Raw genomic sequence first — 16190 nt, forward strand, 5'->3', positions numbered from 1 at the left:
GGGCAAGCCAGAATTCCTCGGAGAAGGCGAAGAAAACGAGCACCAACAATGTCGCCAGGGCCTTCTCAAACCTCAAAGGAAAACTCATGCATCTGTTCCACCCCATGCGAGGAGTTCAAGAGCGCGGTCCAGGACTCCAGCGCCCGGATCGGGACTTCGGTAAGTGCCTGCACGCGCCCATCACTCCTTCTTGATTCAACCATTGATCAACTCATGGAGTGACAGGGTGGAATCATCGCAGCAGTCGCAATGGCCGCGTTAGCACTGTCAAACGTATCCCAGACACACTGGGCAGTACAATCGTGCTGGACGTCGAGCGTGGTCACGGCCGTGCTGGCGGTCTATCTGGCAGACGACCACGCCTGGACCATCAGCCGTCTAGTTTCTGATGAGGCATTGCGCGCCTGGATCAAGGACATGGATCCCCGGGAAGAAGACGAAATTGTCGAGCAACTGAGGCAAGCTGGCAAGCGCGAAGCCAACGGCATCAATGTCAATCTCCTGTTGCGCAACCTCGCCCCGGCTCCGTCCTCGGTAATCCTCACCTCGGCGCCCTCGCTTCTTCTATCGTCGGCTCTTCTTTTGCTTGTTAGTGGGATGAGTGTTTTCCTGGCGTTTGTATGGACCAAAAACGTGGACGTCAACATCGGTAAGGCTGGGAGTAGGAACGTCTTCATTACCTATATGGTTACCATCGGCGTCGCGCTTTTCACGGTCGGAGTTTTTCGCCTCCAGCGCATCTCGGTTCCTGTTCGGCAGACCATCAGGAGAGGCTTGAAGGTATTTTCCTTTGAGCAGCGGGGGAAGGTGCGAAGGCGAACGGGCAAGCGATGACCCAGCGTGTCCTCGAAGAGATATCTGGATTTGCACACGTAGCATGAACATTGATGCAACCACAATAGGTATCGTTATGCCCGCTAAGCAAGGGGCTAGTGCTTGGACTTCTGCACTGGAATGTCCGCTTATACTCTGCCCTTTGCTTTAAATAGCACCTTGCGACCGCTGTACGGCGAAGCCTCCCTGTTGTGACACCAGAGGAGGCTCCTCAGCTGTCAGCATGTGTACCGAACCCTGGAAGACGATGGACGATAGGTTAGTCCTAGTATAAATTGCGGCGGATTCCTGATCTAGGGTAACATTCACTAAACATGCCGTTGTCTGCGCTTCGGTGTAATGTGAGATAACCAGTCTGGGCCTCTGCTGTATTACGTGGAATATTATTCACTGGTAGAGGCCTTACGTTGTCCAAGAGAGCTAGAGAAGCCCATCCTTAGGCTTCCAAGACGGTCGGGCATCGGGAGGGGAGGCCTCGAAGTCCGCGGGATGAATCCTGCAACGCCTGCCCAATCATCTTGACCGTTCCATGCAGGTATCAGCCCACTGCTGGGCATACGAGGCTCACAGTCAGCAAGCGAGGTCTGTATCCTTCCTAGGGTACTCGGGGTCCAAGTCCACCTCAGCACGGTACCACCCCCTGCCCCACTCCGGGTTCGGCCAGGGAATAAGCCTGCAGCTGAAGATGTTTAGCCCCGATCAGCACAGATTCGTTCGATCTCATCGAGATAGTGTCTTATGGGGGCTTATATAGCCAGACTACCGCTTTGGCCGCTGCACACAAAGGATGCATTGTTTCTCACGCCTGGGCAAGACAGCAGGGGACCAGTCTCCTCGTATAAACCCTGCGCTGACATGCATGCCAACATACTCTGCAACCAGGCGTTTCACGCTGTACCCTGGTCCGGAGAATAACAGGAAGCCCAAACGATAGGCCTGAGTATATCTCTGTCCAGCACGGTCGCACTATATCTGTGTCCGGTCTGGCACTTCGCGACCAGACGGTCTTGAAGCACGAGTGCACCGTAGTTCTCATCATCATGACTCCGTTTCTGTTGTTCGGTCTCGGCTACGTAGCCTACCTTTTCGTTGTGTGTATCTATCGACTGTACTTCCACCCGTTGAGCCACATCCCCGGTCCACGCCTCGCTGCCATCACCCACGGGTATGAATTCTACTTCGATGTCATCAAGAAGGGCAAGCTCATCTGGGAGATTCAGCGACTGCACGAGATCTATGGTAGGCCTCTTTTCTTGTCTCTATCTTCATGCCCAAATTCAAACTAACAAGACAGGCCCCATCATCCGCATCAACCCCCGCGAAGTGCACATCCTCGACCCCGAGTACTACGAGGAGATCTACGCCTCCAACGCGCGCCGACGCCACAAGGACCCCGTCTTCCAGTCCCAGTTCAACGTGATGCAGTCCTCCATCTCCGCCATCGAGGCCGAAACCCACCGCCAGCGCCGCGCCCTCTTTGAGAAATCGTTTTCCAAGCGCGCGATCCAGAACATCGAGGACTTCATCCGCGGTCATATCGACAAGCTTGTCTATTACTTCAAGGAGGCTCAGCGGACTGACGATGTCGTCCGCCTCGACACAGCGTTTGCGGCATTGGCGTCCGATCTCATCCACGAGTACCTGTTCGGCCACAACCCGTGCAACCTCGACAAGGAGGGTTTCAACGGCCATATCCGCGATGGCATCAATGGGCTCTTCCATGGGGCGCATTTGCTGTACTTTATCCCCGCTCTGCACGTCGTCATGGACTCGTTGCCGCTCAAGCTGTGGGAGAAGTTGAGTTTCCCGGTCTTCGCCCTGCTGAGCGAGAAGCAGGACATCTACCGGCGTGGGGTGGAAGCATTGAAAACAGCCGACGTGCCCAGCGAGAAACCCAGTGGTCGCCTCATTCGCGGCCTCGCAGCAAGCTTGGTGCCGGAACACCTGCGGACGCCGGATCGCATCATGCACGAGGGCTTTGCCATCATTGTTGGTGCGGTGGAGACGCAGACTCGACCTCTAGCGGTTGGGGCCTGGCACATCTTCAACCGGGAGGATGTCCTATCGAAGCTCCGCGCGGAGTTGAAGACGGTGATGCCCACGCCGGATTCTCGGCCCACCTGGAACGAGCTGGAACAGTTGCCATATCTGGTAAGCTCTGATGATACGCCAAAAGACTCCCAACACTAATCCCATCAGAGCGGCGTTGTCAATGAATCACTCCGTCTGGCGACTGGCATCGCAGGCCGGTCTCCTCGCGTCGCCCCGACCGAAGCTCTCGTCTACAAGGGCTATACAATCCCTCCAGGGGTAAGTGCAGTATTTCATATCAGTTCTATCTTGACTAATGACCGTCACAGACCGTAATGAGCCACATCAACTACTTTGTGCTCATGGATCCCGAGATCTTCCCGAATCCTCACGAATTCGACCCCGATCGATGGGCTCGAGCTGCCGCCAAAGGCATCCGACTAGACAAGTATCTGGTCACCTTTGGTCGCGGTAGCAGGATGTGTGCTGGACTCAAGTAAGCCCTGCAAAACCCAAAGCCATCTGTTCATTTACTTACAGTGACAGCTTGGCTTATGCTGAGATGTTCCTCATCCTTGCAACGTTGGTCCGCAAGTTCGACATTGAGATCTACGAGACGCCCAAGGCCAACATCGAGTTCGGTCGCGACTTTGGGACTCCGTTGCCTGAAAAAGGAGAGTTGGATGTTCGAGCGAAGATCAGGAAAGTCATCACTGAGTAGAGTATCACGCGATGGGGGTGGCCTGTCTTGGTAGCTATCATACCGATTGCGCTTCCCACAAGCTTGCTACGGAGACGGGTCGTATGGCAGTCAAAAATAAACGTCTGGATTTCTCTTCCTCCCCCCTCTCCTTGCTTCGCTGCGGTCCCATGGCACCCCGTGGTGCCTTTGTCGGTCGGACTCTTCTCCTTCTGGGCATGATTTTGCTCGTTGTTCCCTACTGCGCCGGCGGTTCCCCTGTTTCCCTGGCCTGTGTCGATATATACCTCAAATAGATCTTTTTCGTCCTTCTAGAACTAAGGCTTTGGTTAGGATACCGCGAGCACTCCAAGTAAATCCAGACGAGGTAAAGTCAAGCTTCGCTTATTGTGCTCACAGGTCCACAATACGGGGACCCGCATGCTTTATACATTGCAATTGATAGACAAGAAAAAGCGTAACCATGCCTTCTTGGACATTAGGGCGCTCTGCCTCCATTTAATACCCGCAAGGTAAATTGATAAACTTGTTTCTATCAGCTGCATATCATTACATAACGCGACCGTAGTATGCCTCGTCATCAAGTCATGAAATCCGCCTTAAAACATCGCGGTTCAGCTTCTCCCTGGACACATCCGGAATACCAGACAGATGCAGCGTCAACTGCAGATCCCCCAGCAAACTGCGTAGCACATGCCTCACCCCCTCCTGTCCCCCAATCGCCAGTCCATACACATATGGTCTACCGACGAGCACCATCCTCGCGCCCAGTGCAAGCGCCTTGACGATATCGGCACCGCATCTTACGCCAGAGTCGAAGAGAACCTCGAGCTTCTCGCCTACGGCATCCACAATCTCGGGCAACACCTCGAGCGATCCGATTCCGCCGTCTTGTTGCCTTCCACCGTGGTTCGAGACCACGATTCCGTGCACACCAACTTCGACCGCTCTCTTTGCGTCAGCGACCGTCTGGATACCCTTGAGCACAATCGGGCCATCCCAGTGTTCTTTCAGGAAGGCGATATCCTCCCATCCATGGCTTGTACCGGGGAAAATTGTATGCGCCCACTCCTGCGCCGCCTTTTCGACATCCTCCCCGATCTCAACGCCGTGCTTCCCCTTGAAGTGCTTTCGGAACACAGGGTCAGAGAAACCCATCTCCACGCCAATGTTGTCGTTTCGCAGGAAGGGGTTGTACCCGTTGTCGAGATCGCTGGGTCGCCAGCCGAGCATGTAGGTGTCTAGCGTGACGACGAGCACCTTGTATCCGTTCTCTTTGGCTCGCTTTAACAGACTTGCTGTGATGTCGTTGTGCTCGTTGCTGGGCCAGTAGAGCTGGTACCATCTTGGTCCGTCGCCGTTTGCTTTGGCGACATTCTCAATGCTTGTTGAGGTCGCTGTGCTTAGAATGTATGGGACCCCTTGCTCGCCGGCAACCTTTGAAGCTGCTTTCTCGCCCTCCGGATGGAAGATGGTTTGTACGCCGACCGGTGCCAGCGCGATAGGATAGTTGTATTGGTCGCCAAACAAGGTAGTCTTGAGGCTTGGAAAGTCCGCTTTGACTAGCCGTGAGGGCAGGATCCCCCATTTCTTGAACGCGGCGCGGTTGTTGTCGTCAGTTTGTCGGGTCCCGGCGGAACCCCAGACGTAGCCAAAGCTGTTGGCAGAGAGACGCTGTTTGGCGAGGTTCTCCCATTCGAGGGGATCAAAGGTGATTGAGGGTTTTGTGTCGTGAAGCCCTGCTGAGAAGGTCTCGGCCGAATAGGTCATGGGGTCTGGTTGTTTGGACATGGTTGCGTCCCGATTTCTGGAGCAGTGGTCGGTTCGATAGTGAGAAGGATTGATTCTGGCAAGATTCCCAGGAAGTCAAGCAAAGCTGCTGCCTGTTATATGCAGAGCATCGCCAGTGGACCTTGAATGACGTCGAGATGACAAGCTTTGGGATGCGCAGGACCTGGCGAGGCACGACCCACAAGCCGAGCTGTCCCGACCAGTTTCCACTGTCTTCGGGCCGATCGAGGGGGCCTTGGCCTCGATCCTGGTCCCGATCGGCGTCATTAGGGCTGAGCTTAGCAGGCTTAGCCTGCCATCGTCCAATGTACAGTACGCAACCTCGATATACTTCCTAGATGAAGCCGACCATATTCACAACGACTTTTGCAGTGAGGAATGCCGCATGTGGAATTGTTGAATCAGGGAATGCCAGTCAGCCGCAGCGAAATGTCACCTATCAGAGTTGGCTATGTGTATTGGTTCATGCGTCTTGTCGATCCAGGTTGCACATGACGTCTTTCTACATAAGATGACTCTGGCCAGTGGTCGCTCATCGTACACCATTTCATTCTCGCTTATTCTACTTTTACCACCAGTACCCGCAGTACGCTAACACGGCCAGCTGTAACAGAAGTATATTCTAAAGCAAGCATGAGAAGATTAATTTCGTAGGCCGAACTCAAAACGGTCGATACTTCTGCTCCTCGACCTCCTCTAGAATCCGCACTGCCTTGCGATAGCCCTCCATCTCCGTAAGCCCGTTGATATAGTCCCACAGCGCTGGGTAATGTTCCTTCTCCAGCACCTTGACCTCCCTGAGAATAATCAACGGGTAACTCATGAGGATGTCGGCAGCGGTAAACTGGGTTCCGGCGAGATAGCGGGCATTTCCCGGAGTCGTGGCCAACTGATCCTCCAAGTAACCGAGGTGTGTTTTGAAGTTTGGCCCAGTGTACTCTTTCTTCAAGATGCTGGGCACAATGCCGACCAGCGGTTTGAGGAAGAACGGGGGCGCCGATTGAACCACTGTATCGGACTCTTAGCATCACCGCAAGCACTGCTATTGGCTATCATGAAATGCAGCATACCGTCCATCAAAATGTTCGTCACCACCAATGGCATCAGACTCCCCTCGGTATAGTGCATGTAGTAGCGGTATTGCCGCCACGTCTCAGTCTCTCCACCAGATTGATTCTCTTGCCCAGCGACCCAGCGTGCGGGAACGAGGGCGTGCTGCGCCTGGCTGGAAGGCTGGTGGAAATTGTCCAGTAAATGTTCCATGATCACTGCAGATTCTGCTAGATTAATCGGGCGATCGGGCTCGCCGTCACTTGCTGTCCCGCCGACACTGGGGTAGTAGATGGAGAGAATCGGGGCTTTGCCGATCGGATGAATCGACTTCAGCTCGGGCGGAGCTCGCTCATTGGGGCCTCGCTTGTACGGCTGGATCTCATATTTGAGCTTGAGCTCTTCGAGGAGCCAGAGGATTCGCTGGGAGCGGGAGCGCTCGAGGCTGGACGATTCTCTCGTTGTCAGCAGCTGCGGTAGGCGGAAAAAGAAGACTAGGAAGTAGTACTGACGAATGGAGAACAATTCTTGCCCCTCGGTTCGCGTTCATGACTATGAGCAATTTGGCTTCGGCAAAGTGAGTGGTTGAAAGAGAAAAGCCTTGGAGGGTGAGGTTGATTGAAAGGCGCTTTGCGCTAAGGAGGCTAGGCCCTTTGCTCCAACTACTACCGTAAGCACTACCGTATCAATCAATCTTATGACCTAGCTCGCATTATTCCGGCTGGGGGCTAAAATTGCAGTCCCGCAGTACATACTGGCCAGTCATAACGGACGGACTAATGCTGGTCTCTCCGATACTCGGGGATGGCCTAGGCTGCCACAGCCAGAGCAAGCACGTCCATTGTCAGATCAAGCTGGAGGGATGCTCACGCCTGTGCTTTCTTTCACATGCGTTATTAAGTTCTATATTCGAAGATATTCACTATAGTGAGTAATCAGCCAGGAACCCTCGGCCGTCGGCTACTTCGCCTTCACACCCAAATACGCGTACGATGAGCAAGAACGCTCGGATCCCTCGAAGCCCATATATCATGATCTGGACATCGGGAAGGAGACACGGCCATCTCATTTACTGAGACTGGCTCTCAATCATGGCGACGCCCTGCCCCTGGTGGATTTTTGAAAGAGCGACCGCAGTAACCCTACTCGATTGGTATACTTACTCGGCATATCTCGACCCGGCATGGTATATTGGAAAGGGTATTTACTAACCCCGAACAAAGATGCTAACGACGACTAATGATTGTTTCAGTCCCTCATGGAGGCTATACAGCAAGCATTATATATCGCACCGCCGCTACGCACTTTACTTAGATAGCCGCACGAGACGGTCGACAGAGCACGTCCCGGGAACCAATCGGGCTGCAGATCTCCTTTCAACGCCGAACATTTCCTGGTCGGGCGATCCTGGCCGTAGAGGAAATTAAGCTCGGCGCCAGAGTCAGTACATTTCACGTCAGGCTCTATCAAGCAAAGGATGAACCAGGGCCCAAAGAGTCTCCAGCGAGGACGGGGGAGCTCGAGGTCATGGTTCTGGCCTATGTTACCCTCAGTCTTTCTAACATTGAGCAAGACCCAGCCGTAACCGGGCTATCGAGCCTCTCTCCTTCTCCGCCTGGCTCTTTACCAAATGGCCGGATTGACTTTGAGCGGCTGGCACATACCGGAGAGGATGGTGATTGGAGAATACCTAGGGCCGTTGCCTCCACCTGCACTCGCCGCAGCGAAGCACGTCAAGCTATACAGCCCCGCGTCGACGATGTTGCTAGAGTCGGTCGAGGAGCGGAGGAAGTAAGTGGTCGATCAATGGGCACAGCTTGCGCCAGGTGGGGACCCAGCAAGATGATCAAATGTAGCGGTGGTATATAAAGGACATCTTTCCGGCTGGGCTGGATAGACTGGGGGCGATGGAAGCAAGTCAGATCCTAGGAGTATTCCCAGGGCAGGATACCACCGGAGCGATGACAGGCAGTGGCCTGGTACAGTTCTGGTATCCAACCGTGTCAATGAATATTCAATTAAAGACAAGACTGGGCGTGAAGTGGTTACAATTGCGCGTTGTTACCCGGATGCTTCGTGGTAGCCGCGCCGATCGGGAGGTCTTGATCCTTGACGAAGCAGGATAGCTGGTGGAAACAAGTACGCAGGTGGCCTTGGTGGTAGACCCAGTAAGGCATCTGAAGGGGAGGCCTGATAGTAGGAAATTGTTGATTACTGAATCTGTAGACTACTACAGTATAACAAAGGGCTTTGCCAACAAAGTCTTAGAATTCGTCACCTGGACCTAGCCCTGATTCGGTCCGATATCAATCCCTGAGACTCTGAACTGGCGCCTTTGAGTTCTTTTGTGCTAGGCCTGCCTTTGAAGTCGCATAGAACCCTAAGGTCGACTATAACATGACAGTTAGGGCATGTTATTAAAGCCAGCAAGTACGTTCGCACTTGCAGGTGAAAGAAGAGGCGTTGAGTATGCAAACAAGAATAATCGCTTACCGCATGCGCTGCCTGTGTGGCACAAAGATTGCAGCTTCGACAGCAGGAAGGGTTTGGATAAGAAAGCCGCCCACCCTTGTCAACGTCAAGTCCCCGTTATCTATCTAGGTGATAGTCACAGTCGCTGGGATCTGACATTGACGTAGAGCTACCAGTCTGGATCAGGCAAGATAGTGTCGCAGATTCTCAGATGCTCTCTTTGTTAGCGATCCGCCCCCAAAGGTCGGGCGTAGGATATGGGCTGTAAAATTACAGATGGAGCATCAAGACAAAGGACCGCGGATCTCCTGACAACAAGAGCAGCGGCTCTTTAGATGCTGTGAGACCTGGTCCTTTGACGACAATCTTAATGCGTGACCACCCGAGAAAGGATCGATGGGTCATCTGCGCATGAAACCTTACGACAATTGTGTGTATAAAGTGGATGAGTCCTTCATTGCCGTCTCTCTGCAAAACTTGAACTCTAATCCAACCAACGAGCGCAATATGCGCTTGCTCGCGCTTAGCACGTTTGGGGCACCGGTCCTGGTGACCTCTACGGTATGGAAATCAAGCTCCCATGGTGCAAAGTGTTCCCATTAACCAGCCATCTCCTACAGCACCCACTCGAAGGTACAGACAATTCTAATATTGAACTCATCTCCAACGGTGACTCAGACGCCACAGAAACGGCTGGGCTTCATCAACGCTATATACCCAATCCCTACGGTGTTCACTGTGCGGGCGACAAGAACGGGGATAAGAAGAACCTTGCGAAGGCTATTAAGTATCTGCGCGAAACACGAATCAAGGAAGAGCCGCTCTCCAAGGGGCCCGGTCAGTGCCAAACAGCCTCATGTGCAAAAGAAGCCAAGATCACCCGGTGCAACGAGGCAAGTGATATACCTAATCTGTGGCCTGAACGCAATTGAATCTTTGATTAACAAACGTGGGTGCAGAAAACTGAGTCGGCTACTGGAAACTGGACCCTGGTTGCTAACGCCGCGGAACAGATCTTGGATGAATGTAAAAGAGGTGGTGACTGGAGTCAGGGTTGATTTGGCGACGAAAGTGGGTGGAAGGTGTACGTCAAGAGGGAGGACTGCTACCGGCAGCTAGGTCCCGATGAACCCAAATCGTCCGACTCCTAGATTCCAAAGTCATTTTCCTGTATGGGAAAAGTCAACAAAGAGTCAGAGCCAGTTGTAGTTGATAGGGTTAAGTGATGTTGTATGTCCTGTGCTGGAGCTCTCTTTGTTGATGTTGTTCTTTCCTACGATTCAAAGACAGGAATTTCATGATGCATGTATGGGTTGCTCCCTGCCTTCTCTTTGGCCACTGACACCCGATCGTTACAGCCTTGAATATATACAAGCAGCCTATCAACAAAGGAGAGCCCCTCGAGGCACATTACTTAATTCCTCTACAATCCCAGCCCATAGGTAATAACAGGGTGGACCAGTATGTCTGCCGTTGTCACCGGGGTGAGCTTCCTTTCGTCCCTTCTGATCGAAACAAAGGTGCTGCCCGTGGTGTTCTGTTCAGGACTCCTGCGTTGAGGCACTTCACTAGTGGCTACTGGCATTAATCAAGTAGTTCTACTCATTTTGATGCTTGATATCTTCAAATATTGCCGAGGGATTCAAGCTATCAGGTGCCAATACCATTCGAGACAAGCAACTCATACCAGTGTAAGAAGGTGAATGCTGTGGGGAAGAGAACGTATGATACTATTGGACTCCATTTCCTTTGCGGGGCCAGACATGAGTTATTGAAACTCTTAAATATAGTTAATATATAATTTAATATCTAAATAAGACCAAGACATACCACTGGACATGGAACCTAACTTTTAGTAATATAATTACATTATTAAAAGATTGCGCCTGATCTTTATTAATAAAGGGCCATGATTAACTAGGGGTAATTTAAAAAAATACACTATTTTTAAGCATTTTATAAGCTACATGGTAAAAGGATCCAGGTAGTACTCTCAAAAATTACTAGCATTTGCATTAGTAGTAAAAAACTTAGTTATAGCAGCTATAATTATGTTTATAATACTGCTAGTTATACTTTTATTAATATTACTAACAGGCTACTTAGCTTTTAAGTTTATTTACTAGTTTATATATTAGTACCTTTTAATTATTAACCCTAGTCAAAGCTATAAATATACCTTTTTAGCAGGTAACTTATTATGCCGTGTTTAGATTATTAAATTATATTAAATTTACTAAAATATTTAATCAATACTTTACTAGTTAACTGTCAGGGAACGCGGCCAGCGCGGACTGATGTCAGCCAATAGATTCGTTACGACAATACAGTGTGACTGGTTATCATGTTAGGAATTGGAGTTATAAGATAATTTACTTTAATTATATTAAAGATATAATACTAGTCTAGGAGAGGACTACAGTTATATTAGCAGTATAATATTATTAAATCTTAGATTTAAAATATCATATCGCCAGTCTAAAATATTAAATAAATAATTTAATAAAAACCATATATTTAAAAAACTGTCTTTACAGTGTTAAATAGTTTTAGTTATTATTTATTATTTTTGGAAACTAAGCTACCCTACCTTTTAGTTACTATTTAGTCTTTTGTATAAGCTCTTTAACCTTAAGACTTGTACCTTCTACTCTTGCGCACAGAATATTCTTAAATCCCACCAGTTTAAGACAGATTGGCAGGCTTTATCTGACATTAACTTAGGTTAAAGGTCTAGTATATATTTATTCATAGAGGTCTTACTGTAAGGCCTGGTAGGCATGTGATGCCTGAGGCTTACAAGGTCCCGGTTGCGCTACTTAATGGGTTCTAGGGAAACCGCAAGGTAACTTGCGGTTTATGTGGTCTTTTGGTAATAAGATTTATGAAAGTCATGTGACCCTAGCACAAACTCTTATACTATGCCTAATCTAGCTGGTTTCTAAAATAAAGTTATAAATAATAAAGTTATCTGTCTAGGAAGAAAGAATTAGCTAAATTAGGCTTAGTTTTATAAACTTTAGGGGGGTATTAATAAGCTATAGTTATATATATAATTATATAAGTATGGATATATATATATATATATATAACTAAAAAAAACTAGTTTAAATTTTAATAATATTAAAATAGGGAATTTCTTAATTTATAATTATATATATTCTTTAAATAATACGTATTTTTTAATTTCAAATAAACTTAGTACTTTGCAAAGTTAGAAATTTTTAAAATAATTATATTTTTAAGTATATTATTTTATAATATACTATATATACTTATAAATAATAATTTTAAGCATCTTAAATAGGAAATTTTAAGCTTTAAAGCTAAAAATATAATTCTTTTAAAACTGCGCGATAGGAGTCTTATGGGCAACCGTAATCTGGGTGGGCGTGCGGGCATACCCGCACGCCATATACAATAGTGTAATAATATATATCTTTATCCTTTTTTATCCTTATCCTGACCTTTAGGCCTTGAGGGGGTGTGTTACTGAGGCGGAGAATTCTTAGTAATTCAAGGCCTCCAACTACCGAATTCGTGAGGTAGATGAATTTGAATATAGCCATTCTCCCGAAGGGTGAATGGAGAATTTGGCTATACAAACTCCTTGCAGAACTTCTACATTTGCATATAAAAACCCTTAAGAATTCTTAGAATTAGATAAATTCAGCACGCTCTTTACCTTCTATATAATACCCAGTATTCGATCAGTATTCCTAGCTAGTACGGTATTCGAAAGGCCTCATACCTTTTCTCCCGATTTCTCCCTATACCGTTATCCCAACCCCTTTTCCAAGTCTACCAAGTCTTCGACGTCCTCTATCCAGAGAAGATTCCTTCTGTCCAATTGCCGCTTCGTAAGTCTCATCCGCAAATCATCACGTTCGTCAAATCACAAAATATTAAACCATTCTGCACGGATTCTCCGCTATCGTCTTAGTCCACTTCTGAATGACATCAACAGCCACTTCCGCCGACACTTCGAACCACTCCTCGTGCTGGGCGCGGCAAGGCCCGCACGCGACCCGGACCCGGCAATGCTCGAGTGCCGCGTGACACAGCGCCTCAGCCCGCCGCGGATAGGGGACCATCACCGCATCTTTGGGGTCCAGCGGATACGCGGCCGCCACCTGCCGGTCGCAAGCCGTCTGCCACTCGATGTGCCGTGTAGCCACCTCGCGGGACGTGTATCCGATCTTGACGTACTTAGGATTCTCCTTGACTGTGTACGCGTACAGGAAGCCGCGCTCGACTGCCTGTTCTTCTTTCGTTAGGGGCTCCCGCAACTTGCTTGTGACGCGCTGGCGAATGGAGGCGTGGTCGCTGGGCTCGTCAGACCGGTCGACAATGCGTAGCGGGGACTCGTCGTAGCCGGACGGCGTGGACCTGCTATAAATGTCTTGCTCAAACTCCTTGACCGACTGCAGCGTAGGCATAGACGACGGTCCCGCCGGAGCGGCGGCCCGAGGCAGGTTCCTCGTGATGTCGCGGATTTGCGACAGCCACTTTGCCACCCGCGCGGCATCGAGTTTGGTGTGCGCCGGGCAGCGCCCAAGCAGGTCGAGGTTCTCGAGCGAGATCTTGAGCTTCGCATCATCCAGGTTGACGGCGAGCCTCGCAATCTCGTCGGCCAGCTTGTCGCAATGGCGCATATTCCTCCCGGCGATGGATTTTTGGCACCGCTTGCCGGTGCTCTCCGCAATCATGGGACATTGAGACGATAACGGGCGCAGCAGCTCCTTTATTTTCGTTTGCGCCACGTCAAATGGATCGGTAGTGGTGATTGCTGCGGCCGGAGGTCCGCCCGGAAACAGCGCCAACCACTCGTGGGCCCGGTCCTCTGCGTAGACGACCCCCGGGTGGGAGTCGCAATGCCATTTCCGCGCGAGCTTGACCAACTCGGCCCGCAAGCCGGGCGCTGCATGCGTGAGACCGACCAGCGACTCGAGGATCTCGTCGATTGCGGCCTTGTTCCTATCACCCTTGCGATAGGGCGTCGACATCGCCCCACAGCGAGGCCCTGTCAGCGGGTCGGGGTTTGTCTCGCACTTCTTTATATAGCTGCCGCACGTCCAGGCTCGGAGGCCGAGAAGCTTTCTGAGCCCACGGGAGGACCTGTAGACATCTGTGGCAATGACAGGAACGTCGTAGACTGGGAACAACGTCATCCAGCGCGCCACTCGATCCGCTTTGTAGTGTCCCCAAGCGTGAAGATGGCAGTGCCACTTGTCGGCGACCTCGTCCAGCAGATCCTCAAGATCCGGGCCCGCTAGCTTCAGTGTCGCCAGGGGCACCAGAAGCTTGTCTATTTCGCCGTCTTTACCCGCTGAAGAACAGCCACACGATCCATCGGGATTATCCTTCTTGCCGCTGCCGCAGTAGCGGCTGTCGAGTCCCAGGCGTTCCCGCAGTTGCCGCACGGCCGTAGCTTCTCTTTGCGCCGCCGAGGCAAGTGCTCCCGAGGTGGTCGCTTGGGCCTGATGATACGGTGTTGCGGGGGGACTAGGGAGAACAGGAGCAGGACCAGCCGTCGGGGACTTCGCGGGGGTCGGGGAGCTTGAGGTCGAATAAGATTTGGTGGCCTTGGTGGTGGTGACGCTCCCACCCGGAGCATGAACGTTCTTCTTCTTGGGAGGGGTGGTCGGCGGTGAAAGCAAAACCCCACCCTGCGCCGGGACCAGCACCGGCTCATGGTTCCGTGCCTTGCTGTTGCCGCCAGCAGAAGCAGGCGGCGCTACTGCTGCCACTGTTGTGTTTCCAGAAGGGAAGCTGGCCAACCAGAGTTCGGCCCGGGGACCGACCCGGGTGTCCTTGTTGTTGTGATGATCGCAATGCCAGGTCTGGGCGAGCTCCTCCAGCTTCCGCCGCAGATTCGGGGAAGCCCGCGTGAGGCCGACAAGGGCCGGCAGCAGCTCGCCATCGACCTTAGTCTTGTTGGGACCTGGAGCGGCGGCCGGCGAATCCCACTTACAAGGCCAGGGTTTGGTCGAGCTGCTGCCGCACTTGCCATTAAGGAGACCGAGATCCTTTTTGAGCTGGGCGACGGCCGCCGCGCTGTCGACGGGTCGAGCCGGCCCCGGGGAGGGGGCAGGGCTAGCGGGGTACCACGACATTTGTAGCTTGACTTGGCCTCTCGGCCTAGCTCAATGCTACCTCGGGCTGACTTCGCTGCAAATATATAGAAAATAATGATTTGGTACCAAGTATCGATGATGAGTCGCCTGGGCAGGTTGGACCTGGAGAGAACATCTTGATCAAAGACAAGAAACTCCCAGGAAGCGGCATAATTAAAGTTGTTCAGCTGGACGGCTTGACGGGACCTGCGGGGGAACGAAGACTTGAACGCGTGATCCCCCCTCCCCTTCCCCTCCTTTGGGCACTTACAGCCTCTGTCCTGCAGACGCCAGCGTCGCTGGCTGCCTCTTCCACCTGCGGGCCGCGCGGTAAGCCGACATTCCCTCCAATAAATCCACTTGCATTCCGCCACCGGTTTCAATATTCGTACTGCGCCTCCATGTCGAAGCACCTGAACCAGCCATTTCGCGACTCCAGTCCCTTCTCATCACACAACCCCGTCTCCCGCCGGTGGCAGGCGTCTTCGCCGCTCGTCGACCTACACGTGTACCCCCTTGATCCAAAGCCCGCCATGTCCCCTGCGCGTAGAACACTTGGCAATACTAGCGATTTCTTAGTCTTTGACATCATTCTCTCCCTATAACTTACTGCTAATCATGCTGTAGATCAGAATGTGAGTGTATTCAGCCAAACTTGGCGCCATAGTAGTTGAAATGATTGTCGTATCACCTATAAGCACCTGAGCGGCCGCCGAGGTTGCAGCCAGGGCGCGTGACGCCCCGAGGACCAATCGTTTACGTAGCTAGCCAAGCAGGAAGCGAACGGCGATTGACATTGACGTTCCAAGGAACAAGGGAATACCAGGAACAACGGACGTTCTAGTGTTTCTTAGGAACCAAGGGAATAAGCAGCGTTCCTAAAGTTCCTAAAGGGATAAAGAGAGTATAATAAGTATTTTAGGCTTTTAGTATTTAAAGACGGGCTTAGAAGGGTCTAATATATATTTATAACTTACTAACTTAGTGTCAGAGAGCCGCGCTAAGAACACGGAATACTGTGAGAGGGTAGGTGGCATCGACATTGAAAGCGGGTCCCGCCACTCGGGAGTTAGCTAACCGCGTGGAATTTGACTTTACCCCTAGTATGTAAAAAATTTAAATAACTGTAAATTCCCTAAATTTTACTTTAGATTTTGGTTTCCTCTTTCTCCTAATTTAAAAGACAAATTCCCAAA

General features: G+C 51.0%; 7 protein-coding genes across 7 annotated transcripts; 4 read left to right on the forward strand and 3 right to left on the reverse strand.

Moving 5' to 3' along the window:
• The first annotated feature begins 1731 nt into the window (after window positions 1-1731).
• Window positions 1732-3605, forward strand: BDW74DRAFT_116296 (cytochrome P450). The gene is made up of 5 exons (XM_073721919.1): window positions 1732-2073; window positions 2129-2985; window positions 3034-3144; window positions 3195-3361; window positions 3412-3605. The coding sequence occupies exons 1-5, from the start codon at window positions 1875-1877 to the stop codon at window positions 3584-3586; spliced, it is 1509 nt and encodes a 502-aa protein (XP_073578148.1). The 5' UTR covers window positions 1732-1874; the 3' UTR covers window positions 3587-3605.
• Window positions 3606-4150: 545 nt separating this feature from the next.
• Window positions 4151-5356, reverse strand: BDW74DRAFT_189401 (lactate 2-monooxygenase; the record flags this gene model as incomplete). Its single annotated transcript, XM_073731964.1, has 1 exon — window positions 4151-5356. One exon carries the CDS (start codon window positions 5354-5356, stop codon window positions 4151-4153), a length of 1206 nt encoding a protein of 401 aa, XP_073578149.1.
• A 495-nt stretch (window positions 5357-5851) lies between these two features.
• Window positions 5852-7030, reverse strand: BDW74DRAFT_163617 (glutathione S-transferase family protein). Its single transcript, XM_073726137.1, has 3 exons — window positions 6919-7030; window positions 6427-6851; window positions 5852-6364 (listed from the first exon to the last, which is right to left on the reverse strand). Exons 1-3 carry the CDS (start codon window positions 6954-6956, stop codon window positions 6018-6020), a joined length of 810 nt encoding a protein of 269 aa, XP_073578150.1. The 5' UTR covers window positions 6957-7030; the 3' UTR covers window positions 5852-6017.
• A 467-nt stretch (window positions 7031-7497) lies between these two features.
• BDW74DRAFT_171580 (thioesterase-like superfamily-domain-containing protein) lies at window positions 7498-8532 on the forward strand (the record flags this gene model as incomplete). The annotated part of the gene is made up of 4 exons (XM_073727332.1): window positions 7498-7606; window positions 7725-8104; window positions 8136-8197; window positions 8304-8532. 4 exons carry the CDS (start codon window positions 7498-7500, stop codon window positions 8530-8532), a joined length of 780 nt encoding a protein of 259 aa, XP_073578151.1.
• Window positions 8533-9378: 846 nt separating this feature from the next.
• Window positions 9379-10009, forward strand: BDW74DRAFT_163618 (uncharacterized protein). Its single transcript, XM_073726138.1, has 4 exons — window positions 9379-9439; window positions 9499-9511; window positions 9566-9771; window positions 9838-10009. The coding sequence occupies exons 1-4, from the start codon at window positions 9386-9388 to the stop codon at window positions 9934-9936; spliced, it is 372 nt and encodes a 123-aa protein (XP_073578152.1). The 5' UTR covers window positions 9379-9385; the 3' UTR covers window positions 9937-10009.
• A 2536-nt stretch (window positions 10010-12545) lies between these two features.
• Window positions 12546-13589, reverse strand: BDW74DRAFT_163619 (GIY-YIG nuclease family protein; the record flags this gene model as incomplete). Its single annotated transcript, XM_073726139.1, has 1 exon — window positions 12546-13589. A coding segment is annotated over one exon (806 nt), but the record flags the coding sequence as incomplete, so codon positions are not given.
• Window positions 13590-13698: 109 nt separating this feature from the next.
• On the forward strand, window positions 13699-14758 carry BDW74DRAFT_163620 (uncharacterized protein). Its single transcript, XM_073726140.1, has one exon. The coding sequence runs from the start codon at window positions 13753-13755 to the stop codon at window positions 14152-14154; it is 402 nt and encodes a 133-aa protein (XP_073578154.1). The 5' UTR covers window positions 13699-13752; the 3' UTR covers window positions 14155-14758.
• Window positions 14759-16190: the final 1432 nt, after the last annotated feature.

This window comes from Aspergillus multicolor (assembly GCF_047715735.1).
Source record: "Aspergillus multicolor strain CBS 133.54 unplaced genomic scaffold BDW74scaffold_50, whole genome shotgun sequence".
NCBI lineage: Eukaryota > Fungi > Ascomycota > Eurotiomycetes > Eurotiales > Aspergillaceae > Aspergillus > Aspergillus multicolor.